We start from the raw sequence: 27408 nt of genomic DNA, 5'->3' as shown, positions 1-27408 counted from the left end.
TGTGTTTTCATGTCCTCCTCCAGGGGATCTTCCCAACCCAGGGATCGAACCTAGGTCTCCCACACTGCAGGCAGATTCTTTACTATCTGAGTCACCAGGGAAGCCCAAGAATACTGAAGTGGGTAGCCTATTCCTTCTCCAGGGGATATTCCCAACCCAGGAATCGAACCAGAGTCTTGAAAGTTTGTTGCTGAATCACACAAAGATGCTAGGATTCTTGGGCTCCAGAGGAGAAGAATTCAATCCAGGGCCAGAGACAGGCTTGATTGCTCAGAGCTTTTGTATAATAAACTTTTATTGAAGTATAAAGGAGATAGAGAAATCTTCTGACATAGACATCAGAAGAGGGTAGAAAGATTACCCGCTTGCTAGTGTTAGCAATGGAGTTATATACTCTCCAGTGAATCCAAAGAATGTCTGGAGGTTGTAAAGATCTCACCAGACTTACTCCCATAATTTACATTTTAAGATAACAGGATTAGCTAGAAGGTTTAGTCCGAGACTGCCTTCAGGCAGGATATATTATTGTTATACAATCCTTGTAAAGACCAGACCTACTCCCATAATTTGACTGTGTGGACCACAATAAACTGTGGAAAATTCTGAAAGAGGTGGGAATACCAGACCACCTGACCTGCCTCTTGAGAAACCTGTATGCAGGTCAGGAAGCTACAGTTACAACTGGACATGGAACAACAGACTGGTTCCAAATAGGAAAAGGAGTATGTCAAGGCTGTATATTGTCACCCTGCTTATTTAACTTCTATGCAGAGTACATCATGAGAAATGCTGGGCTAGAAGAAGTACAAGCTGGAATCAAGATTGCAGGGAGAAATATCAATAACCTCAGATATGCAGATGACACCACCCTTATGGCAGAAAGTGAAGAGGAACTCAAAAGCCTCTTGATGAAAGTGAAAGAGGAGAGTGAAAAAGTTGGCTTAAAGCTCAACATTCAGAAAACTAAGATCATGGCATCTGGTCCCATCACTTCATGGGAAATAAATGGGGAAACAGTAGAAACAGTGTCAGACTTTATATTTTTGGGCTCCAAAATCACTGCAGATGGTGATTGCAGCCATGAAATTAAAAGATGCTTACTCCTTGGAAGGAAAGTTATGACTAACCTAGATAGCATATTGAAAAGCAGAGATATTACTTTGCCAACAAATGTCTGTCTAGTCAAGGCCATGGTTTTTCCAGTAGTCATGTATGGATGTGAGAGTTGGACTGTGAAGAAAGCTGAGCGCTGAAGAATTGATGCTTTTGAACTGTGGTGTTGGAGAAGACTCTTGAGAGTCCCTTGGACTGCAAGGAGATCCAACCAGTCCATTCTGAAGGATATCAGCCCTGGGTGTTCTTTGGAGAGAATGATGCTAAAGCTGAAACTCCAGTACTTAGGCCACCTCATGCGAAGAGTTGACTCATTGGAAAAGACTCTGATGCTGGGAGGGATTGGGGGTAGGAGGAGAAGGGGACGACAGAGGATGAGATGGCTGGATGGCATCACTGACTTGATGGACGTGAGTCTGAGTGAACTCTGGGAGTTGGTGATGGACAGGGAGGCCTGGCGTGCTGTGATTCATGGGGTTGCAAAGAGTGGGACATGACTGAGCGTCTGAACTGAACTGAACTGGACTCCCATAATTTACATTTTAAGATAACATGATTAGCCAGGTTTAATCCAGAGACTGTCCTCAGACAGGATACATAATCCTAAGGAATGTAGAGGAAAAAAGAAAGTTTGTCCTTTCTTTCTCCTTGAGAATTCCAGACCCCTCTCTCCTTGGGAACCCCTAGACTTCTTATCAACCTGCCTAGGAAATGACTCTCAGTCTCCTGCATTGCAGGTGGATTCTTTACCATCTGAGCTACCAGGGAAGCCCCAGTGTTTATATATGTTTATATAAATGTCAAAACGGTACCATTGTTTCTGTGGGGCATAGGGATAGAGAAAGAACTGGGAAGATGATCAACTTTGACTTTATACCTCTTTGCTTTCACTACTTACATTATGCATGTATTAATTTTCTTTTTGGAAAAAAGAAAAGATTGATGAATTAATTTCTTGAAACAATCACAAAATTTAAAATTTGGAAATATAGTGAAAATAACTTTTTAAAAAAGCCCTGAACCATTTGAGAATAAGTTGCCAAAACTGATGACCCATCATTCCTGAATAAAGTGAAGTCACTCAGTCGTGTCGGACTCTTTGCTACCCCATGGACTGTAGTCTACCAGGCTCCTCTGTCCATGGAATTTTCCAGGCAAGAGTACTGGAGTGGATTGCCATTTCCTTCTTCAGAGGATCTTCCTGACCCAGGGATCGAACCTGAGTCTCCCACACTGCAGACAGATGCTTTACCGTCTGAGCCACCAGCAAAGCCCATCATTCCCGAATACTTCAGTGTATATTTCCTATAAATAAGGGCATTTCCCTATGTAGCCACTATACAACCATCAAAATCAGAAAATTAATAATGATAGGTAACTACATTGAATGTTCATACCCTACTCAAGTTTTAGCAATTGTCCTAATGTCTTTTAGAGCAAAATGCTTTAGTTCAGAATCACATGTTGCATTTGGTGTTGTGTATCTTTAGTCTTCTTCAGTTTGTAATAGTTTTCAGTCTTTCCTTTCCTGGCTTGAAACTTTTGAGGTTTATAAGCCAGTTATTTTGTAGAATGGCCCTTAATTTGGATTTGTCTGATGTTTCCTTATAATTAGATTCAAGTTGTACATCTTTGACAGGAATATCAAAGACATTCTTTGAAGAACAGTGACACTGTTCTTACTGAATATTATTGAGGAACACAGCTTTGGTTATCACTAGTGACATGGGCTCTTGAAAATTTTTTAAAAAATTGAAGTATAGTTGATTTACAATATTGTGTTAGTTTCTGGTGTATTCCAAAGTGATTCAATTATGCATATACATGTATTCTTTTTCATATTCTTTTCCATCATGGTTTATTATATTAATAGGATATTGAATATACTTCCTTGTGCTATACAGTAGGAGTTTGTTGTTTATCTGTTTTACATGTGGTAGTTTGTATCTGCTAATCCCAAGCTCCTAATTTATCTCTCTTCTACGCTCTTTCCCCACTGATAATCATAAATTTGTTTTCTATGGCTGTGAGTCTGTTTCTGCTTTGTAAATAAGTTCATTTATATCATATTTTGGATTCCACATGTAAAAGATATCATATGATATTTCTCTGTCTGGCTTACTTCACTTAGTATGATAATCTCTAGGTCCATCCATGTTTCAAATGGCATTATTTCATTCTTTTTTATGGCTAAGTAGTATTTCATCATGTGTATATACCATATTGTCTTTATTCATTCATCTGTCAATTGACATTTATGTTTCTTCCATGTCTATTGTAAATAGTGCTTCTATGAACATTGGGGTGCATGTATATCTTCAAATTAGAGTTTTCTCCAGATACAGGCCCAGAAGTGTGATTGCTGGATCATATAGCCACTCTATTTTTACCTTTCTGAGGAACCTCCATACTGTTTTTCCATAGTGGCTTGCACCAGTTTACATTTCCACCAACAGTGGAGGAGGTTCCCTTTCCTTCACACCCTTTCCAGCATTTGTTATTTGTAGATTTTTGATGATGACCGTTCTGACTGGTGTGAGGTTTCGATTTATATTTCTCTAATAATTAGCTATGTTGAGTGTCTTTTTGTGGGCATATTGGCCATCTGTATGTCTTCTTTAGATGAATGTCTCTTTAGGTCTTCTGACCATTTTTTGATTAGGTTGTTTGTTTTCTTGCTGTTGAGTTGTATGAATTGTTTGTATATTTTGGAAATTAAGCCCTTGTTGGTTGCATTGTTTGCAAATATTTTCTTCCAGTCTGTAGTTTGCCTTTTTGTTTTGCTTATGGTTTCCTTTGCTGTCCAAAAGTGACATTCTCTTTGATCACTCAGTGAAGGTTGTGTTTGCCAAGTTTATTTATTATAAAGTTACTTTTTCCCCCTCTGTGATTAATAAACATTTGTATGGAGGTGCTTTGAACCAAAGTAAATATCCTGCTCTTCAACTTCCAACTTATTCATTCACTTATTTATGCATGTAGGAATTTTAATGTCTTATTATTTATTAATAGAAGGCTAAAATACTATACTATCATGATTTATTTTGATATTCAAATTATTAACTCTGATTTGGCCAATGAGTCATTTCTCTGGTCTGCTGACATTTAAATGCAATATTTCTAAAGTGTAGATGATGCAGCAAGGGCTTGAGGCTGGAATTTGTGGCCTCATGAGTGACTAGATTGGGGTTCATTATGCAGATGTGCACTTCTTTGGGGATTTGGGTTTTAGAGCCGTGTTTCTCATGGATCATCTGTATTAGAATGGCTTTAAATAGTTCTTTAAAATGGAGTCTCTGTTACATCTGACACCTCTGATTAAGAATCTAAAGATTAGTGGTGGAGACTGGAAATGCATATTTTATACAGCTTTCTCAGGGTTGTCATAAGCATTCTCAAGTTTGAAACACTAGGAAAGGTAAACGGTGCAGCCCACATACCGACAGTATTTTTTCTTTAAAATATTGCTCTTTTACTATTTTTCTTATAATTTGGTTATGTGTTTTTAATCACAAAGAGATCTAATTTTGTTGGTAATAAAAAATCTACCTTCTGAGTCTGGTACAAAATTTGAAAAGCTAACTTGTAAACATTTGGCTAGTCGACCTACACTGCCATCTGGTGACAATTCTTTCAATTACGGCTAGCTACTGCTTAAGTGCTTGAACTTTGGGGAGGTAATGACTAGGCAATTCATCTTATTCAAATGAATCCACTTACCAAATAGATGCTGTTTAGGTGTAAAATCTTTTCTATTCACATTTATTAGTCTCACTGTCGGTGGACCATGGCTTTATATTATAAGGTTGCTGGGTAGGCATTCAGATTTTTTTGACTCTTCTCCCATGATGTATATCAGTCTGTTAGGCCATTCTGTGGTGATCGGTTATAATTTACATAGAACATCTTGAATATGAACCCTAGGTACTTCATAAAATTTTTATCTTTAGGAAGTGTAATGAGTTTTTATTGAGATCAAGTTAAGTTATAAGAAGAAATTTTTAGATTTTTAAAATTAATTTGAGGGGGATAATCTTACGACATGAAGAAAATTTTGAGGGAGTACCTACTAGATCTTAATAAAATTGAGACATGTGAATTAATATTAACCTTTATACATTTTGCAGTAAACTTAGAATATTTTTAATAAAATTGTCTATACTCTTGTAATAGTAACATAAATCTTAAAAACTTCTATTTTATGTGAGTGGTAAATTGAATAAAGTATTAAAATATTGCTGCTGCTGCTGCTGCTAAGTCGTTTCAGTCGTGTCCGACTCTGTGCGACCCCATGATCTGCAGCCGACCAGGCTCCCCCATCCCTGGGATTCTCCAGGCAAGAACAAGGGAGTGGGTTGCCATTTCCTTCTCCAGTGCATGAAAGGGAAAAGTGAAAGTGAAGTTGCTCAGTCGTGTCCGACTCTTTGCGACCCCATGGTCTGCAGGCTACCAGGATCCTCCGTCCATGGGATTTTCCAGGCAAGAGTACTGGAGTGGGGTGCCATTGCCTTTTCCAATAAACAACATAATCTTGTGATTATATAAGTGAGAATACCTATGGTTTTATTTAAATTTATTAAATTATTCACATGTATGGTTACATAGTTATGTTTATGTGTATCAGTTATACTATTACTTTCACATGAAGTATTTCTAATGAAATCTCAAATGTATTTTATTACTCTTATATAATTACATGTTCAGATATTTACTAACAAAACTGTTTAAATTTTTGAGGATAAAGTATTATGCAATTTTTTTTAAAGAGTGTTGGACCTAGTAGAGATTGTTTTAATGATGGTTTTTAGTATTAAGATCTGACTGTAAATAGTCAAATGTTAGAAAAAAATTTTGAGCAAAACAAGGATAAAGAATTTTAGTGGGTATAATGAGATGAATGTTTCTTATTTTTTATTTTCTGGTAATAATTGAAATTTCACACATTTCTAAACTTTATTTATATTGTTCCTCTTGATTTTAGTTATAACATAAGCTTATGAGTTTGTATTATTCACAGCTATATTTCTGGTACCTAGAAAATTAGCGCGTTGTAGGTGCTTAATAAACATTAGTAGGTTGAATGAATGAATGAATCATAAATATTTAAGCAGGGAGTAAAACTCTTTAATCCCATAGAGATAATCACTGTTAAATTGCTATATATTCCATTAGGTTTTTAATACATATATTTCAGTTCAGTTCAGTCGCTCAGTCATGTCCGACTCTTTGCAACCCCAGAATTGCAGCACGCCAGGCCTCCCTGTCCATCACCAACTCCCGAAGTTCACTCAAACTCATGTCCATCGAGTCGGTGATGCCATCCAGCCATCTCATCCTCTGTTGTCCCCTTTTCCTCCTGCCCCCAATCCCTCCCAGCATCAGGGTCTTTTCCAATGAGTCAACTCTTCACATGAGGTGGCCAAAGTATTGAAGTTTCAGCTTCAGCATCAGTCCTTCCAATGAACACCCGGGACTAGTGAGGTGATGGAATTCCAGTTGAGCTATTTCAAATCCTGAAAGATGATGCTGTGAAAGTGCTGCACTCAATATGCCAGCAAATTGGGAAAACTCGGCAGTGGCCACAGGACTAGAAAAGGTCAATTTTCATTCCAAAACACATATTTAGCTGTACACAATTTTTTGAAAAGAGACTAAACTCCATGTATTGTGTACAGCTTTACCTTTCACTTAACAATATACCTGTGCCCCTACATGTGATTTGTTATCATTGTTTTTCTTTGTAGATGTGGACTGTGGGGCAGCAAATATGCGTGTATGTGTATTTGTGTATACAGATGTCTGTGTGCCTATGTTTGTGTGTGTGTGTGTGTGTATGTGTTCAGTTGTTCAGCTCAAGGATATATTCATGGAAGTTGAGTTGCTGAGTTAAAAAGAATGGCTATTTGACATATATGCACTGCTGTGTATAAAACAGATAACTAATGAGAACCTACTGTATAGCGCAGGGAACTCTACTCAATGCTTTGTAGTAACCCAAATGGGAGGAAATCCAGAAAAGAGAGGATATATGTATGTGGACACAGATTTCACTTTACTCTACAGCAGAAACTAGCACAACGTTGTAAATCACCTATACTCCAACAAAATAAAAAAAAAAGCTTAATTAATATAATCAGAGTATAGCAGTAATACTAGACAAATACTAGATCAGACTCTAAGACACTCTCCTAGAAAGTTGTTAAAACATCAGATAATGTCAAATTAAGTGAAAGTTAACAGAAACAAAAATATCTGTGATTTAGACCAAATAAAATTACATCTACTTTATTTCATTTTAAAAACACCAAAGTGTTTTATATTTTAATGTTCACTATTAAGGTTAAGTTTTGATTCATTGCACATTAAAACTGCTTGCACACAAAAAAAGATTCTCTATACGTAAGATGGACTTTGTCCCAATTTAAATATAATGACATAATAAGCATTCAGGAAATACCAGCTTTTCACTTCTAAAATCCCTTATTTGGAAACATAAACAATAACCTTTTAAAAATTTTTGAAAAACAACAAAAAGAATAGCCATTAAAATAACCAATATTGCTCAATTTCCCTCCAAAATTTTGTAATCATATGGCAGTTTTTAACCCTCAACACTTTTTGCCAATGAGTAGAAATTTATCTTAGCTGAAATAGAACTAGTAGGACTGATTTTGAAGCTGAAACTCTAATACTTTGGCCACCTGATGCGAAGAGCTGACTCATTTGAAAAGACCCTGATGCTGGGAAAGATTGAGGGCAGGTGGAGAAGGGGACGACAGAGGATGAGATGGTTGGATGGCATCACTGACTCAATGGACATGGGTTTGGGTGGACTCCGGGAGTTGGTGATGGACAGGGAGGCCTGGCGTGCTGCGGTTCATGGGGACGCAAAGAGTCAGACACAACTGAGCGACTGAATTGAACTGAACTGAATACTTAATCTGATGAATAACATCTCAACTCTGAATATTACATGTTAAGAAAAACATTTCTGATGACAGGAAGCTTACTCCTTAATAGGGGTTTATGAAATTATTAATATTTCTATGGTAGATTAACTTTTAAATTTATATTGTAATAAAGTTGTATATTATCAAATAGTTTTTGGCTGCTTAAGCTTTAATTAATGTTAGTTTGAAAGCTCCAAAATATAAAATAATAATTCCCAGGGCTAACATAGTTTTAAAGATTACAGTAATTAATATTGCACATCAATTTTGTAAACTCACACTGTCAGCATAAATGTTATTTTGCAAATCATATTTATTTAATCCTTAAACTTACTATGTAATTTTGTGGAGGAAAATTTTGCATTTTATAAAAATAGATTAATTATTAAGAATAAAGATATCAGTCCTACTTTTCAATCTTACTAAAAATCAGTAACGGTAACATTTATGCTTATTATTCCTATTTTTCTAAAATATTGAACAAATAGCATTAAATTGTAAGAAAAAGATACAGATAAAACAAGACATTTTTGGTGTGCTTATTTTCTTAGCCTTGCAGTTTGGTGAGGAGGGTGCCTACAACATTTGCATCTTGTATTGCATAATAAGACCAACGCAAAATGATTGTGGCTCATGTAGAAGACAGGGTGGCATATTTTCAGTTTTAATGGGGACGCTCAGAAAAGTTCCAATTCTTCCTGTCATTTCTTATAGCCAAATAAACGTGGTCTAGGTTGGAGTGTCTATTATGAAAATAAGAGGAGAGCAAGTCAATTATATTTCATTGACTGAATAGCCAGGGGTCCTCATTAAAATGATCAGGAAGATTGCAGTGTTGCTTTCTCCTGTGTAGCTGATGATTAAGTTGTATAAGAATGACATGGCCTTTTGGGGCACAAGCCAGGATGTGCCTCAGTATTTGGAACCAGAAAATGCTGACCCCTCCCAGAGTGAAATGTGTACTAGCTTAAGTCAGGAAATTATTTTTCTCTTATCAGATGGTGGACTTTGGAATGATGGATGTGAAATTTGTTGAGGTTATTGTATTAGAGCTTTAATTTGTGTTTTGCTATAAGAAAAATATCCTTTAATAACACAGTAATGAGAAGAATACTTCTCTTTAAGTTTCTTTCAATCAGATCTAGTTTACTGGAGTAATGTTTATAATGCAAGCAAGTGATTGTGTTTAATCTATGAATCCACTGCTATTCTTTTCCCTTTATTTTTATTTGGCTGTACAGCTTGTGGGATCTAAGTTCCCCAACCAGGGATCGAACCCAGGCCAACAGCAGTGAAAGCACCAAGTCCTAAGCTCTGGACTGCAAGGGAATTCCTATTCTTTATCTTTTAATATTGTTACAAGTTTTTGTTTTGAAGGTGGAGGTATTAAATACTCCAGGGAAAATTGCTATCTCTGTTTCTCCTTCCCACTTGCATGCAGAGACAATGTAGCTTAATATAGCAATGTAACTTAAGAAGAACAAAGCCATTGCTTATGAGAATAGACCCTTTCTTGGTTTCTGTGTTTTCTAATTCTTGAATTTAACAGCTTCAGATTCTAACTCAGGTCTCAAAAGTCAAGTTACCAATGTGACAAAACTCCTCAGGTATATGTTGTCTACACATTAAGATACATAAGCCCCACACCTTCATTAGCTCAGTTTCTAATACTGTGTAATTTTTTCAAGTGAGAGACGATCTACAAAATTTGCAGCGAGGCTCAAGCTCGTGAAATAAAGTGATTGAATTTTTAATTCTTCAGTAGTAACAAAATGAACAATGGTTGAGTTTTCTAATATTTATCTTTTCTCAATCAATAACATGTATTTTAATTGATTACCTGTGGTTTGCATATCATCCTAAAAAAGAAATGTGTCAGTATTCCGAACACAAAGAGCACTGAGACGTGTTAAAACTACATCAACCTCAGCTGGTGTGTTTCAAATAAGTGAAAAAAATTCTGTCTTAGTAAAATTAGGTAAATAATGAGCTTAAGATTTTTGTGTATGTGAATGCATAGGCTTTCTCTGTCTCTTTCTCTATTGGTCAACCCAGTTAAAAGGATGAAAACAACTTATTAATCTTGGAGTGGCAAAAAAGAACGATAGCTGGATTTTGTTCTCAGTTAGGCTTCAGAGTATCATTTGTCATTAAAATTACCTAAGATTGATGTTCAATATTTAATATTATATTATGAATGTCATCATTACTTATGGTAGTGTTGGGGGAGTTACACATTTCAAGTGATTGAAGTTTTGGGATTGCTTTTTCTTGTGCAAGTTGGGACTCATGTTGCAATGTTATACTTTCACTTCTACCTAATAATCAGACTGCAAAGTTGATTGTACTATCAAGCATGTTTCAAAATAACAGAGAAAAACAGGGCTATCATGATGCCTTTTTTCTTTTTTTGGTGGCTATTCTGACGTGCAATTCACTGTGAAAGAAAGAACACAATGGGTTGCAGCCTGGATTAAAGGAACCAATTATGTGCCTCTCAAATACACCACAGAATTTAGCAGTACACAGATTTTATAATAATATTATTCTGTCCTGTAGTTTTCGTCAAATTTATGCCTTGACCAAATAAAATTTGAAAAAATGTCTGTATCTCTTTTGCATTCAAAGATAATAAAAATATTTATGTAGAACATTAAAATAGATTCCTTTTCATGGCTACATTGCTTCTGGTTTTAGGATATAAATGCTGTTTCCTTTAACTGAGAGATATTGCATAGAATCAAGAAATGGTTACAGAATCGCTTGTCACAAAAGTGCTGGTTTAAGGGTAGCAAGGACAGATATAAGGCCTGTGTTTTTCCAGACCACCCACAGTGTATATTATACACATACACGTGGGGGTGGGTACAACCTTATCTAAAACAGGTCCAGCCTCCTCTGGTGGTAGTTCTCAAGGTGTGTCTCACAAGGGGAATGGTGGGGGAGAGGGATACACACTACAATATATAAAATAGATAATCAATAAAGACCTACTGTCTAGCACAGAGATCTCTACTCAGTGTTCTTTGATAACCTGTATGGGAAAAGAATCTGACAAAGAATAGATATAGGTATATGTATAACTTTGCAGTACACCTGAAACTGACACAGCATTGTAAATAAACTGTACACCAATATGAAATAAAAAATAGGGCTGAGAAAACCCTAGAACCCCCACCAATTTTGATTAAAATGTGGAATGTATTGTTTAACAACAGAGTGCACGTGTGACCCTGTGCTGTGATGTGTGTAGAAGGGAACATTGAATTGAAACAGGATACAGTGTGATATGCAACTCGCTGTGAGTGAGGGTAAGAAGCATCGTTTCTGGTCAGCCCGTGCCCTGTTCATTAGGACATGTGAGAACCTTGCCTTGTGAATATATGAATCAGAGGTGAGAGCAGTAGATATCTCCACCACAAAACAGCAGCATCTGAGAGGAATAAAGGAAGATGATGTGATATCTGTGAGTGTACGTTTAGATACTATACTTAGTATGTTGCCTTAGTAATGGTTTGTGATCATTGCTGTCTTGTTTTCCTGCTCCTTGAGTCAGCATTGCTCTGTGCTGCTATCATATTCAAGTATTAGAAACCATTTTGATGGGAAGTATTCTTTATAATGATACAGAATGATCCCTGATTTGGGATGGTTTGACCTACGAGTTTTCGACTTTATGATGGTGTGAAAAGCATACATGCAGTAGAAACCATGCACTTGGTAGAAACCGTGCTTCAAACTTTGAATTTGGATCTTTCCCCAGCCTAGCAATATGCAGTAAGATACTCTCTTGTGATGCTGTGCAGTGGCAGCAAACCTCAGCCCCCAGTCAGCCATGTGATCCCTGGGAGGGGGCTGACACTGGGGTGGGGAGGTAAACAACTGAAACACTTAACAACAATTCTGTTTTCATATAACCATTTTACTTTTCACTTTCAGTACAGAATTTGGTGAATTACGTAAGATATTCAACACTTTTTTATAAAATGGACTTTGTATTAGTTTATTTGGCCCAGCTGAAGGATAATGTGTGTATTCTGAGCACATTTAAGATAGACTAGGCTAAGCTATGATGTTCAATAGGGTTAGGGCACTTAAATGCATTTTCAAACTATAATATTTTCAATTTACAACAGGCTTAACTGATTGTAACCCCAGTGTAAGTTGAGGGAAATCTATATAGTAAAATAAATCATGGAAACAGGTTGAACAAGTTTCTTGATGCAGGATTCCTAAGTTTTTAAGTATTCTAACATGTTTTTTGATTCTAGGTAAGGGATTTAGAGGGTTTCCCAGATGATGCTAGGGGTAAAGAACCTGCTGGCCAATGCAAGTGACATAAGAGACTTGGGTTCGATCCCTGGGTCAGGAAGATCCAGGGCAACCCATTCCTGGAGGAGTGGAAACCCACTCCAATATTCTTGTCTGCAGAATCCCGTGGACAGAGGAGCCTAGCAGGCTACAGTCCGTAGGGTCTCAAAGAGTCAGACATGACTGAAGCAACTTAGCACGCATGCCTTCAAAGGATTTAGATTTTCTGAAATGTGTTTAGTTCTGGACTCCTTCTTTTAGGAACAAGTGGTTTTTGGTACACAGTTTGGGAAACTGAGTAGAAAAGACTGCCCTGTGAGAATCCAGGTTGCAGAACTGGTAAACAATATTGAAAGAAATTTACAAGGATTGAGGGAAACAACAAGCTCTTGTTATATAGGAAATTCAGAATTTCAAGGAGACAACTTACTCAAGACCAAAAGCCATAGAAGGAGAGGAGATGAAAGGGGAGACCACATGGCAAGGCTATGAGCTACTACAGAGGGGTGGGTGTCCTAAAGTAGATGGAACTGGAAGTACTGTGAAATTAACCCAATTTTCACAAAAAGAGAGACAGGCAGGGACTTCAGCTACTTAAAAAGACTCAAGGCTCCTTAAAGAGTTAAGATCAAGAAATCAATAAAGAAGAAATAAAAGGTCTAGCTTTAGAGTGGAGGCAGGTCAGTAGTTTGTGAAGCTTAAAGCTTCCCAGGTGGCTGAGTGGTAAAAAATCCACCTGCCAATGCAGCAGACACAGGAAATGCTGGTTTGATCCCTGGGTTGGGTAGATCCACTGGAGGAGGAAATGGCAGCCCCCTCCAGTGTTCTTGCCTGGACAGAGGAACCTGGGGGGCTACAGTTTGTGGGGTTGTAAAGAGTTGGACATGACTTAGTGATTGAGCATGCATGCATGCATGCAAAGCTTGTATATGTAATTGGGATCTATAAAAAGCAGAACACTATTTTTAAAAAGCAAAAAAAAAAAAAAAAAGACTAAAGTCTCTCCTCTCCTTCCCTCCCACTCAACAAGCAAAATTGATTGTGAGGGAAACTAACATGGTAGAATTACTTGGGAAAATAAAAAATATTTTTTTATTGTAAGTTCAGTTCAGTTCAGTTACTCAGTTGTGTCCAACTCTTTGCGACCCCATGGATTGCAGTATGCCAGGCTTCCCTGTCCATCACCAACTCCTGGAGCTTACTCAAACTCATATCCATAGTGTCGGTGGTGCCATCCAACCATCTCGTCCTCTGTCGCCCCCTTCTCTTCCCACCTTCAATCTTTCCCAACATCAGGGTCTTTTCCAGTGAGTCAGCTCTTCACATCAGGTGGCCAAAGTATTGGAGTTTCAGCTTCAGCATCTTCTTTCCAATGAATATTCAGGACTGATTTCCTTTAGGATGGACTGATTTGATCTCCTTGCAGTCCAAGGGACTCTCAAGAGTCTTCTCCAACACCACAATAAAAGCATCAATTCTTCGGCGCTCAGCTTTCTTTATAGTTCAACTCTCACATCCATACATGACTACTGGAAAAACCATAGCTTTGACTAGATGGACCTTTGTTGGTAAAGTAATGTCTCTGGTTTTTAATATGCCGTTTAGTCTTCCCTGGTGGCTCAGAGGATAAAGCGTCTGCCTGCAATGCAGGAGACCCAGGTTCGATCCCTGGGTTGGGAAGATCCCCTGGAGAAGGAAATGGCAACCCACTCCAGTATTCTTGCCTGGAGAATCCCATGGACAGAGGAGCCTGGTGGGCTACAGTCCACAGGGTCGCAAAGAGTCAGACACAATTAAGCGACTTCACACACACACACACACACACACACACAGGTTTGTCATAGCTTTTATTCCAAGGAACATGTGTGTTGTAATATAAAAAAACACATATAAATTTTTTTTTTTTTTTTACCATCTTAACCATTTTTAAGTGTACAGTTAAGTGAGGGTTTCCCTGGTGGTTCAGATGGTAAAGAAGCCTCCTGCAATGCAGGCAACCGTGGTTTAATCCCTGGGGTGGGAAGATCCCCTGGAGAAGGGAATGGCTACCCACTCAGTATTCTTGCCTGGAGAATTTTCTGGACAGAGAATCCTGGAGGGCTACAGTCCATGGGGTTGCAAAGAGTTGGACATGACTGAATGACTAATACTTTCACTTTCAATATTTTAAATGTATTTATATTATTGTGAAGCAGATCTCCAGAACTTTTCATCTCGCAAAACTGAAACTCTATACCTGTTAAATAACAGTCTCCTCTTCCTACCTTCCTTTGGCCCCTGTTATCTAGGAGGATTTTTAAAACAGATCCCAGGAGTCTCCCACCCCAGGGATTCTGATTTAAGTGGTGTGTGCATAAATATTTTTAAAGTTCTCCAGGTAATTCTATTGTGCAGCTAGATTTGAGAAATATTGAGTCTCATGTATTTTAGGTGTTTATTTCATTTAACCCAAATACATTCATCTTAAGAGCTGGAATGCTGGAGTTAGAGCAAGGAATAAGTCACAGTTGTTGCTGTCGGGGATACAGTCCATAAGGGAGAAAGACAGGAAGGCACTTGGTGATAATCTGGTCCTAAGGGCCATGGTGGAGTAGTGAATAGGACCCCAGGAAGTATCCAGAAGGAAAGGACCATCCAGAACAATTTCTTACTGTGCTAGTATTAAAAATGACCTGATGCTGAATACAGGCAGAGTCTAGGGAAGGAACTTGATATACCAGGGCCACTGCACAATTTAAATTATGAGATGAAGACTGTATTTATAAATATATTATCTCAGTTTTAGACACGTGGCATTTTCTACTCCTGATACTTACTACAAGCTTCCTAATATTGGTAATCTAGTGCTTTTTCAACTTTGAAAATACTTTCTAAACATTTTTTTTTTTAGTATTTCTAATGCATTATTTTAACATATACACATGACTTACAAGGTGAATTCAACTTGTAAGTCAACCATGGATATGATTATTAAGTTGAATGAAAACTTGTCCTTTGATGTTGAGTTTCTTGAGTCATATTGGTGATGAAACTAGGAAAAAAGGAACTATTCTAACTTAAACTGAAATCTTTATTATCTATTTTTCTTTTACTATCTTACTTTATTTTGTAGATAATATTACATTTTCTTCAAATGTTAAAGATTTAAAATAGAAGGATAAGTCATAGCATTTGAAGTTACATGCCAAATGCTTTTGCTGGGAAATTAATTTACTATAAAAAGGAGCCATAAGTACCTCAAAATGACCTAATGCCAACATGAGCTTTCCATCCTGGGTATCCTCAGAATAATTGGCCTTTTAGTTGATTTGACTAACTGACAGCTAAGCCGGTAATAATTACCTATGGCATGGTTTACTTTTGATTTTATATTACAATACTCTAATGAATGAATGTATAGTATCTTTAAACAATTATATTCGACTATATTTGAATGCTTTGCTCTTCATTTAAATAATTCTGTATGGAACTATGTTCACACATCAATAACTATAGAGGAGACTTATAAATTTAATTAAAAGAAAAGCAGCACACCCATGATCCTTCTTTTTGGTTAAACAATTGTGACTTAAAATTATATATTAATTTTGTCAATTTATAAGAATATCATTTCAACTTTATGACAAGCTTTCAAGTTTATTTAGGGACACTCATGATCCATAATGCTATACTCTTAATAATTTATGCTTTATGGTATTCTCCAGTAAACCGGGCATTCTAACTATTGGGAATCTCTTATTCATTTATAATAGGGGTTTTAATAGTGATGTTTTCCTCAATAATCAGTAGATCTAAACTGTGCCGTGTAGTTGGTCTTAGCTCAGTAGAAATGCCCTGCATGGTAATCTGTGGACTTATTATATTGGCTAAATCAGAAATGAGGTAAGTTGATTTGAAGAAAAAAATACTGGGCTATTACTGTTTGTAAGCATTCTATTTTATTATTTTATTTCATCAAAATTTTATTGCAGTTGGGTATTTAATAGTGGTTTAATGTTAATTTGTCACCAATGATTTTTATGTTAAGTGCATTTTTAGAAAAAAATTGGTAACTGGAAAGTAGTTTCAAATCTTAGGAAATGTATTGCTTACTTGATTGAAATCTAGTTCCTGACAGAGCAACTGTGATGGTAGATATAAAAAGATGGCATTTCTACAGAAATTCAAATGTTACAGGGAAAACAAGTAACTCAAGACACTATTTATTGAGTTTAAAAGGCATACGAAGTTTCTGTGTGAAAGACCACCATGTTTTTTTATCTAGTTTGCCTTTATGAGAAGTCATTTATTTATCATAAATTTATTTATTAATTGTAACAAAGTATATATTATTTTAGAGTCTGAAAGTTGTCAAATAGAAATTAAATGGTTATGGTGTTTTGAGGCATTCTCTGCTGTGAGTATACATAGATTTATAGATTATACAAGTATTATTATATTTTTATCTCTAAATGTATATGTATTAATATACACCTTAATATTTTTAGTATATTACCAGGCTGTGCGTTATGATAATACATTATAAACATGTTCACCCTATCATTTTATTACAAAGTTGTCTTTGACAATGTGTATAACTAGAAAAACTATAATGATATTCTTTATACTTATTTATTTAATTTTAGATATTTAGAATGTGTAACAATGTTATCTCTATGTATTTTATATTGTTTTATGAATCATAGGCTCTTGGGATTGAAAGGACATTTCCAGTTACTCAGTTCAGTGGTTCTCCTTTTGAGGTGATTTTGTCTCCACGGGGATGTTTGGTAACATTTGGAGACGTTTTCAATAGTCACATCTGAGGGGCTCCTACTGGTATCTAATGGGTAGAAGCCAAGTTTACATAGAAACAACCTACGATCCAGAAGGCAGCTCCCTCAGCAATGATTCAGCCCCAAATGTCAATAGTATTGAGAATGGCAGATAGTAACTTGGTCTAGCTACCCATCTTTTATGTAGTTCATCTCTCTTCTGAGAAAATAAGTTTCAAAATTTAGGAAACCAATAAGTCATAGTTACAGAAAATATCAGAGGATGTTTATCTCATTTTCCTCATTCTTAATACACATGAAAAGTGGTATGCATTTGTTTGAGATGGAAGGTAATGAAATTTAAAGATAAGATTCCAGATTAATATGCTTTTCAAGGTGACCATTTTAGGAAGCTAAAAACTTATTCTAGAGTGCAAATGTCTCAAAACATTTTTAGAAATGCCTTAAAACAATTTTAGGAAGCAAACAAAAATCAATTGTACCTTATTTCAGTATAAAAATTGGTATTTGTTTGACAACTTGTTCCATCAAATTTAGTTGTCAAAGATGTATGATTTTCTCTAAATCAAATCCTCTTTCAAAGACTGAGACTTGCCACTATTTAAGAATGTTCCCCAGTATTTTGTGCAATGACAAATCATTGCATCAGGTGCAGCTTCCTCAGACAACTTTGTGTAATGCTAGCAGAATTTCGACTGTGCAAGTTCTGAGTATGATTGCTTTTTTAAAAGTCTAATTTAATTTTGTACTTTTTATATATTTAAATATTTTTATATAAATAAAAAGGCTATATATGTTTATGCTTGTATTCTGTTTTATGCTTACAAATTCCATGTTATTTTAAATCTGCAAATCAAAGGTATGTTATTATTTTTTAAAACAAAATTATAAACTGTGTTGAACCTAACATATGTAAAGGTCTTTGTCATAAAAATTTAATTGTTAGAATCTCAGACAGTCTCGTTTTTCATGGTGATAATCTTAGTTTTGAGTCTCATGTATCCTATTCCTCAAATAATATATTAAAAAATATACTTGGAAAATATAGCTTCTTATGGGATACTTAAGAAATACAGATAAAAGAGTTTTTAAATTAATTTTGTTTACATTCTTATGATTATTGGTAACTTAATAATATGTTTCCTAAATATAGAATTGCTTAAAATTTTATTATTTTCTAAAGTTATCAGGTTATGGATGTATATAGTGATGTTCAAATATGCAAGAAAAGAAAAGGTTCTGAATCTTTTGCCTCATAGGATATAAATTCTTGAGTTGGGGATGATTATAAAGAGTTTTCAAATTGCTGCTGCTGCTAAGTCACTTCAGTTGTGTCCGACTCTGTGCGACCCCACAGACAGCAGCCCACCAGGCTCTGCCGTCCCTGGGATTCAAATTGCTACATAATGATTATTACCTGTTGGTATATGAATGTGAGTAAAAGTTTCACTTTTCATTAGTAAGCTCACTGAATTTCTTGATAACTTTATGAGAGGAAAAATTTCTGTGATAGTATTAGTAGGTAATTGAATCATTTTCAAATAACATAGGGTCAGTATCTATGTTATATTATAATATGTAATAATATATAATTAATATACAGTAATATATAATAATATACAATATAATGAATATGAAGGTTATCATCTTATTGTAGACTTCTTTGTTTTATGCCTAAAATTTAAAAATAATAAAATAATTTTAACTTCCTGTAGTATATAGTAATTTTTGTTTGGGTGAACTCCGGGAGTTGGTGATAGACAGGGAGGCCTGACATGCTGCACTTCATGGGCTCGCAAAGAGTCGGACATGACTGAGTGACTGAACTGAACTGAACTGAACTGAATTTATGTTTACTATTATCTAGTTTTCCGATGTTACATCTATTTATTAGGAATTCTTAATGAAATAATAAGTATAGAAGAGACATGAAATATACATTTTTTTAATTGACACAAAAATAAGTATAATGAGTATTTCATATTGAAATTCAAGTACACATTTATATTTCTAATATCTTACAGTGATATATGTATAAGTTTTGATTACAAACTGCTATAGCGTATTTCATAGCAATTTATAACACAAATATCAGATATTATAATAAAAATTGTCTTTGAGATAAAAATATCAATGAATTGATAAGTTTAAAAATGAAACCACATATTAGTGTTTAAAAAGCCAAACTAAGTAGACTTTTGACATATTTTCTTAAAATCTCAGGTAGTTAAATCCTTCCATGGAATGATCAGATGTAGAAAATGGCAAACTAGAATTAATTTAGCTGCTTTGACTTTGATGTGTGAGATGATTCTAGGAAAAATAGTTTGAGAGGAAGGTATGGTAAAGAGAAAACTGACAAGTTATAAGATGAAATGTTAAAAACAAAACTCCCAAATCATTATTCACATGGGAAGAAATTTCTGGAGGCAACCAAGCTAGAAAAATAATTAAATCTCTGTATGGTCAGCTGAATCACTGTCTCGTGCACCAACAACCTATCTGGGCTGAATGGTTTCCTTCCCTGGTTGTAGCTAAACAAGATGAAAGCTAAAAAAAGTCCATCATTAATTATTTTCAAGCAATTGAGATCTTTGAAGTCAGAATCCAAGGTGATTATGCTTTTCACTTTATATTGACACACTTTTCTTCTAGTGTAGATATGTGTGCATGCGTGCGTGCTCAGTCATGGCCCACTCTTTGTGACTCTATGGACTGTGGCATGCCAGGTTCTTCCGTCCATGGCATTCTCCAGGCAAGAATACTGGAGTGGGTTTTCATGCTGTCCTCCAAGGGATCTTCCTGACTCAGGGATTGAACCTGCATCTCCTGTGTCTCCTGCATTACAGGCAGATTCTTTACCCTCTAAGCCATCAGGAAAGTCCCTGAAGCACCACTGGTGCAATAATAATCACTTTTCAAAACCAGTAAAGGAGGCAGGTTTTACTTGTTCCTTATGTGATAGCAGACCTCATTCACATGTAAATTCATTTAAGTCAGTATCTGCAAGTCAGAGGTCTATTCTCACAGTGTATTATTGTATTTCTGACACCATCATTATATGATAGCATTGTAAAATGAGAAAATAGTATATTTATTATCTCCCAAATATGTACAATTAATGTCAAGAAGTTAAAAGAAAAGACCATTTTCAGATTTATCCTCTTTCAAGAAAAGAAAAGCAAGTTAGAAAATTGAGGCAACCTTTCCATTTCCTAAAAATGAAAAATATCTAGATTTTCAAAACCAGAAAAGCCCACCACTTTATACCTTTAAACTGCTAAGAATCTCAGAGCAAGAGATTTACAGAGTTTTAAGGGATGTGATCCAATGTCCCATCTGGTGTTTACGTGCCCACCACAACCTTATAATTAAGACGTTGTCTGGTCTTCGCTTGAACACTGCTTGTGAAAGGGAAGTCACAATTTCTTGATGCAGGTCATTCTGTTTGGGAGGACAGAAAATTATGATTTTTCTGACTAAACCCAGAGTTATCCAAATGTTAAGTACACAGTCTCAGGAAACTGACATTTCTAGGCGAAGGATGTCCTGAGTGAGGGAATATCATGTATGCCACATGTGCAAACAACCAGCACTCAGGCTGCCAGTCATGACTTCCAAAACTTCATGAAGGATTTCCATCCAGACGAGTCATTTTTCTGAACAGAACTGTAGAAATGCCATAGCATTTTTGTATACTCCACTGTTGTGCTGTTATTTGTGAGTTATTTTTGATAATTTAATAAAACGTTGTGAACATGAATTTATGGAGAGTTGAATCATTATCTTTTTAATAATATATATCTTAAATGAATAATATGATACCTTTTTTTCACTCCTGTGTATTTAGGTATTTTAAACAAAATTAAACTTCATTGCACATTAGCCTGAAAATGTATGTGAGACTACTGAACATAAATTTTTACATTTATACATTTTAAAGTGAACTGAGGAATTCTAGAATACTGTCATGAAGCATTACTTTTTTCTGACCTTTATATCATTTTCCTCAAAGACTATTTTATGCTAATATTTGTCTGTTCCCTTAATTGAAATTCATTTTCTATAATAAAAGGAATTCAGAAATTTGATCTCTGTATTCTTAAATAAACTTTAATGAATAAACTGAAATACAACTTTATGAGTAAAGCTCTATATGCAAAGCAAATATATCTGTACGTAGTGCTTACAGCATTAGCAGCATTGGTTACTGTGCAGGAGGGAATATATACCTTGAGGAATATGTGCACAGATGAGTGCATCTGTATCTCCACACTGGCTCTTGCACTGTGGTGTAGCTGCACCAGCATTGTGAAGTGACAAAGGTGTGCAGGGTTGGATGCTGTGCTTCATCTCTCTCCTCTCTCCTGTGCGTTTGTTGCATAAACCCCTTTGTTTCATGATTTGATCTAATCCTAACTTTTGGCTATTCATTGAAGAACATCTGTGGGTAATGTTGATTTCTCTTAGAAAAGTTGATCTCTGTTGGATAAATGTTTGTAGTATACTATAGTGTGTGGTAATTTCATAGCAAAGTCCAAACTAAAATATCAGCACACAAAACTGCACACAGCACAGAGTGAGACGGTTACATCGTTTGATATTTGTTACTAAACTCTATCAACGTGTGACATTAATGCAGAAGGAAGACAGAGTACACAATTTTTAAGCTCAGATTTTTTTTCCACCATGCATATGTAGTACTTATCAGAGAGTATGCAAAGGTTGTTCATGAATCCCTTCTATTTGTCATTTAAGCAGGAAATTTCTTATAAATCTTATCATTCTATTTGAGTTAAAGTTAGATTTAATAAAGAAGAGAGTATTTTTATTTTCTTAAGTTTTTATTTCAGAAAACTTCAGTAAAATGAATAGTTGCAAAATAGTAGAATGAACATTTGTATTCACCTAAATTCAACAGTTGTTAACATTTTGCTACATTTGAATACTCTGTTTCTATATTTCTCCCTCGCCTTCTTGTTCTTTTCCTTCCCTTCCTTCTCTCTCCTCCTCTGTCCCCTTATACCCTCTTCTCTATATGTGTTTAAGGTTAGGTACAGACATCACGACACTTACATCTTTTCAGAATAAAGATATTCTCCTTTAGGGGTAACTTTAAAATCGTTGTCATACTTAAGAAATGAACGTAATTCCATAAACCAATCTATCTCATATTTAAATATCTCTCAATTAACTCCTAAATATCTTTTATAGCTTTAAAATTTTTTCCTGACCCAGAGTACAATCAAGGTTCATGAATTGCAAGAATAGACCTTTTTCCCCTTGATTTTCATTGGGAGAAGAAATAATTTTATGATAAACTCTTAAGTGAGGTGATATTTTATTCTCAGATTTTGAACCATTTTTACGTCTATATCTTGATTTTTGAAATACTGTGTGACCTTTGACAACATACCAAAATTTTGCTATTTTTCATAACATCTTTAGACTGAGCACAAAATTACCCAGCAGAAGGGTGACGCATATGGAGCTGATCACAGAACAGTGGCTTAATAGAGTTAGTCGTGTGACCTGCCAGAAGTTGACCTCATTTCAGAATTCCATTGGAGCACGATACATTCAATTCCACATAGAATTTGAAAAGCATGCTAACATTCATGGTAGTTCTCATTTTGACTTTGGTTCAGACAGTTGAGTATAACGATTTTATGCTTTTCCAAATAGTATTTCTACTTCCACTAATATATGCAAAAAAAAAAAAAAAAGAAAGAAAGAAAATGCAAGAGAGATGGAGAGAGAGAAGAAAAACTGTTAAATGCAAAGATGAAATGGCATTTATTTTGTAATGAATTTTGCCACAATGTCTGGGCCCCATTCTCCCAGAGATTATGAAAGGATCTGTATCACCTTTTACTTTGTTAATTTCTCAGTGACTTTTGTACCCACACCCCCCTGTTTGTCCTCTAACACCTGTCTTGAATGCTACATCGTTCACAGTCATGGGTGTGGTTTTATTTTACCTTCCTTGGATTTAGACTGTGCTTGATCTTTGTTACTGTTGGGTTCCATCACATCATCTTCCAGTTATGTACATAAACTTTATCATATTGTTTCCCGCTCTTATCTCCCATATTGCCTGACGAAGGAATGAATTCACTGAGCACCTGCTCTGAGCTAGCTGCTGCCCTTTCATCCTAGGTCCCTGAGTAAATATGTCTGGTGTAGACTGGCACCCTCCTGTTCTACATGTAGATGTAGTTTAGATGTGTTCATGGTGGGAGGTGACTTCCATGTCCTCTTACTCTGCTATATTTATCGATTCTCCTAGGTCTCTAAATGCTTGAATTCCAAAAATACTATGTTTGTAGGAGCTTGGCAAATCCAAAATCTAATGGAGTAGGCTGGCAGGCTGGAGATCCTGAGAAGAGTTGCAGTTCAAAGGCAGTCTGTTGGCAGAATTCTCTGTATATATGTTTTGTTTATTCATTTGTTTTGTTTTCTAGATTCTACATATTTGTGAAATCATTTGTGTTTCTCTGTCTGACTTATTTCACTTAGATAATATCCCCAAGGTCCATCCATGTTGTCACAAATGGTAAGATTTCCTGCTTTTTTTGGTGACTGAGTGCTAGTATCTATCTACCATATCTTCTTTATTCATTCATCCATTGATGGACATTTAGCTTATTTTCATACCTTGGTAGTTGTGGAAATGCTACAATGAACATCAGTTCAGTTCAGTTCAGTGGCTCAGTTGTGTCCAAATCTTTGCGACCCCATGAATCACAGCACTCCAGGCCTCCCTGTCCATCACCAACTCCCAGAGTTCACTCAAACTCATGTCCATCAAGTTTGTGATGCCATCCAGCCATCTCATCCTCTGTTGTCCCCTTGTCCTCCGGCCCCCAATCCCTCCCAGCATCAGGGTCTTCTCCAATGAGTCAACTCTTCGCATGAGGTGGCCAAAGTATTGGAGTTTCAGCTCTAGCATCAGTCCTTCCAATGAACACCCAGGGCTGATCTCCTTCAGAATGGACTGGTTGGATCTCCTTGCAGTCCAAGGGACTCTCAAGAGTCTTCTCCAACACCACAGTTCAAAAACATCAATTCTTTGGTGCTCAGCTTTCTTCACAGTCCAACTCTCACATCCATACATGATCACTGGAAAAACCATAGCCTTGACTAGATGGACCTTTGTTGGCAAAGTAGTGTCTCTGGCCTTTAATATACTGTCTAGGTTGGTCATAACTTTCCTTCCAAGGAGTAAGCGTCTTTTAATTTCATGGCTGCAATCACCATCTGCAGTGATTTTGGAGCCCCCCAAAATAAAGTCAGCCACTGTTTCCACTGTTTCCCCATCTATTTCCCATGAAGTGATAGGACCAGATGCCATGATCTTAGTTTTCTGAATGTTGAGCTTTAAGCCAACTTTTTCACTCTCCTCTTTCACTTTCATCAAGAGGCTTTTGAGTTCCTCTTCACTTTCTGCCATAAGGGTGGTGTCATCTGCATATCTGAGGTTATTGATATTTCTTCCTGCAATCTTGATTCCAGCTTGTGCTTCATCCAGCCCAGCGTTTCTCATGATGTACTCTGCATATAAGTTAAATAAGCAGGGTGACAATGTCCAGCCTTGACATACTCCTTTTCCTATTTGGAACAAGTCTGTTGTTCCATGTCCAGTTCTAACTGTTGCTTCCTGACCTGCATACAGATTTCTCAAGAGGCAGGTCAGGTGGTCTGGTATTCCCATCTCTTTCAGAATTTTCCACAATTTATTGTGATCCACACAGTCAAAGGCTTTGGCATAGTCAATAAAGCAGAAATAGATGTTTTTCTGGAACTCTTTTGCTTTTTCCATGATCAAGCGGATGTTGCCAATTTGATCTCTGGTTCCTCTGCCTTTTGAACATCTGGAAGTTCATGGTTCATGTATTGCTGAAGCCTGGCTTGGAGAATTTTGAGCATTACTTTACTAGCATGTGAGATGAGTGTAATTGTGTGGTAGTTTGAGCATTCTTTGGCATTGCCTTTCTTTGGGATTGGAATGAAAACTGACCTTTTCCAGTCCTGTGGCCACTGCTGAGTTTTCTAAATTTGCTGGCATATTGAGTGCAGCACTTTCACAGCATTATCTTTCAGGATTTGAAATAGCTCAACTGGAATTCCATCACCTCCACTAGCTTTGTTCGTAGTGATGCTTTCTAAGGCCCACTTGAGTTCACATTCCAGGATGTCTGGCTCTAGGTGAGTGATCACACCATTGTGATTATCTGGGTCATGAAGCTCTTTTTTTTTTTTTTTCCACAGGTCTTCTGTGTATTCTTGCCATCTCTTCTTAATATCTTTTGCTTCTGTTAGATCCATACTATTTCTGTCCTTTATCGAGCCCATCTTTGCATGAAATGTTCTGTTGGTATCTCTAATTTTCTTGAAGAGATCTCTAGTCTTTCCCATTCTGTTGTTTTCCTCTGTTTCTTTGCATTGATTGCTGAGGAAGGCTTTCTTATCTCTTCTTGCTATTCTTTTTTTTTTTTTTTTCACACTACACTAGGTGGTTTATTTGATTTGTTCAAGGACTCATCTTGCAAGCATTAAAGCAAGCATGGGCTTTGATTCTGGGAGCCCAGATTCACAGACTTAGGAAGACAAAAGCGAACTGTGCTCCATGTACATGGATGCAAACTAAAGGCTCGTGGTTAATCACACTGTAGTTCTAAGTGTCTACAGCCTTGCAGCCGGAAGTCACAGGTCCTTCAGGTCCTTTTGGATGCCCCAGAGGGTGTCTGCACTTTTCTTGAGTTGAGCAACCTCTTCATCCTTCAGCTTCTGGTTGATAACACTGGTTAACCCTCGAGCATTCAGGATACACGGAAGGCTCAGGAAGACTTCATTCTCAATGCCATACATGCCCTTCACCATTGTTGACACTGGGTGAATCCTCGATAGATTTTTCAACATGGATTCAATAAGATCAGCCACACTTAATCCAATAGCCCAGTTGGTATATCCTTTTAGCTTGATGACTTCATAGGCACTCTCAACCACCATCTTATGCACTTCCTTCCAATTTTCACTATCATTGTCTGTTCCCATTTCTGGATTCAGTTCCTGGAGAGAAACGCCTGCCACATTCACTCCACTCCACACAGCCACGCTTGAGTCGCCATGTTCCCCCAAAATCCATCCGTGGCAGCTGCTGGGATGAATGCCAAGTTTTTCAGCCATAAGGTAGCGAAATCTAGCAGAATCCAGGTTACATCCACTCCCAATTACACGGTGCTTGGGTAATCCACTTAGTTTCCAGGTAACATATGTGAGAATATCCACTGGGTTGGAAACCACAATGATGATGCAGTCAGGACTGTACTTGACGATCTGAGGAATGATGAACTTGAAGACGTTAACGTTCCTTTGCACCAAATTCAGGCGACTCTCCCCTTCTTGCTGGCGAACTCCTGCAGTTACCACCACGATCTTGGAATTGGCAGTGACAGAGTAATCTTTGTCTGCCACAATTTTTGGTGTCTGAAGGAATAAGCTCCCGTGCTGCAGGTCCATCATTTCTCCTTTGAGTTTATCTTCCAAAACATCCACAAGAGCAAGCTCATCAGTCAGAGACTTTCCCAGAATGCTGATGGCACATGCCATACCAACTTGTCCAACACCCACTACAGTGATCTTATTGTTTGGGATCCTTGTCTCTTCTTCTGCAACTGGTGCAATCAATTTTTCCTTAAGAGTTGCCATTGTGCCCAGGGGAGAGAAAGTTCTCCAGAGAGTAATAAGGGCTGCACGAAGACAAAGTCAGCAGCGTGCGTCTCCTCTCTTCTTGCTATTCTTTAGAACTCTGCGTTCAGATGCTTATATCTTTCCTTTTCTCCTTTGCTTTTTGCTTCTCTTCTTTTCACAGCTATTTGTAAGGCATCCTCAGACAGCCCTTTTGCTTTTTTGCTTTTCTTTTCCATGGAGATGGTCTTGATCCCTGTCTCCTGTACCAATGTCACGAACCTCCATCCATAGTTCATCAGGCACTCTATCAGATGTAGTCCCTTAAATCTATTTCTCACTTCCACTGTATAATCATAAGGGATTTGATTTAGGTCATACCTGAATCGTCTGGTGGTTTTCCCCTCTTTCTTCAATTTAAGTCTGAATTTGGCAATAAGGAGTTCATGATCTGAGCCACAGTCAGTTCCCCGTCTTGTTTTTATGACCATATAGAGCTTTGGCAACCCACTCAAGTGTTCTTGCCTGGAGAATCCCAGGGACGGGGAGCCTGGTGGGCTGCCGTCTAT

General features: G+C 36.7%; 1 protein-coding gene across 1 annotated transcript; it reads right to left on the bottom strand.

Moving 5' to 3' along the window:
* Positions 1 to 24349: 24349 nt before the first annotated feature.
* LOC147365939 (L-lactate dehydrogenase B chain) lies at positions 24350 to 26934 on the bottom strand. The gene has a single exon (XM_086317579.1). The coding sequence runs from the start codon at positions 26858 to 26860 to the stop codon at positions 25856 to 25858; it is 1005 nt and encodes a 334-aa protein (XP_086173705.1). The 5' UTR covers positions 26861 to 26934; the 3' UTR covers positions 24350 to 25855.
* Between the last annotated feature and the right edge of the window lie 474 nt (positions 26935 to 27408).

The sequence above is a fragment of the Bos grunniens genome, chromosome 9 (genome assembly GCF_055505025.1).
Source record: "Bos grunniens cultivar Pamir isolate PY7600 chromosome 9, Bosgru_T2T1.0, whole genome shotgun sequence".
Taxonomy (NCBI): Eukaryota; Metazoa; Chordata; class Mammalia; order Artiodactyla; family Bovidae; genus Bos; species Bos grunniens.
The sequence above is the reverse complement of the archived record's forward strand: the minus strand, read 5'-3'. Positions and strand labels throughout refer to the sequence as shown.

What these genes read in the sequence shown, in the direction of transcription:
- LOC147365939 (XM_086317579.1), bottom strand. Translation starts at nt 26,860, where the DNA reads ATGGCAACTCTTAAGGAAAAATTGATTGCACCAGTTGCAGAAGAAGAG.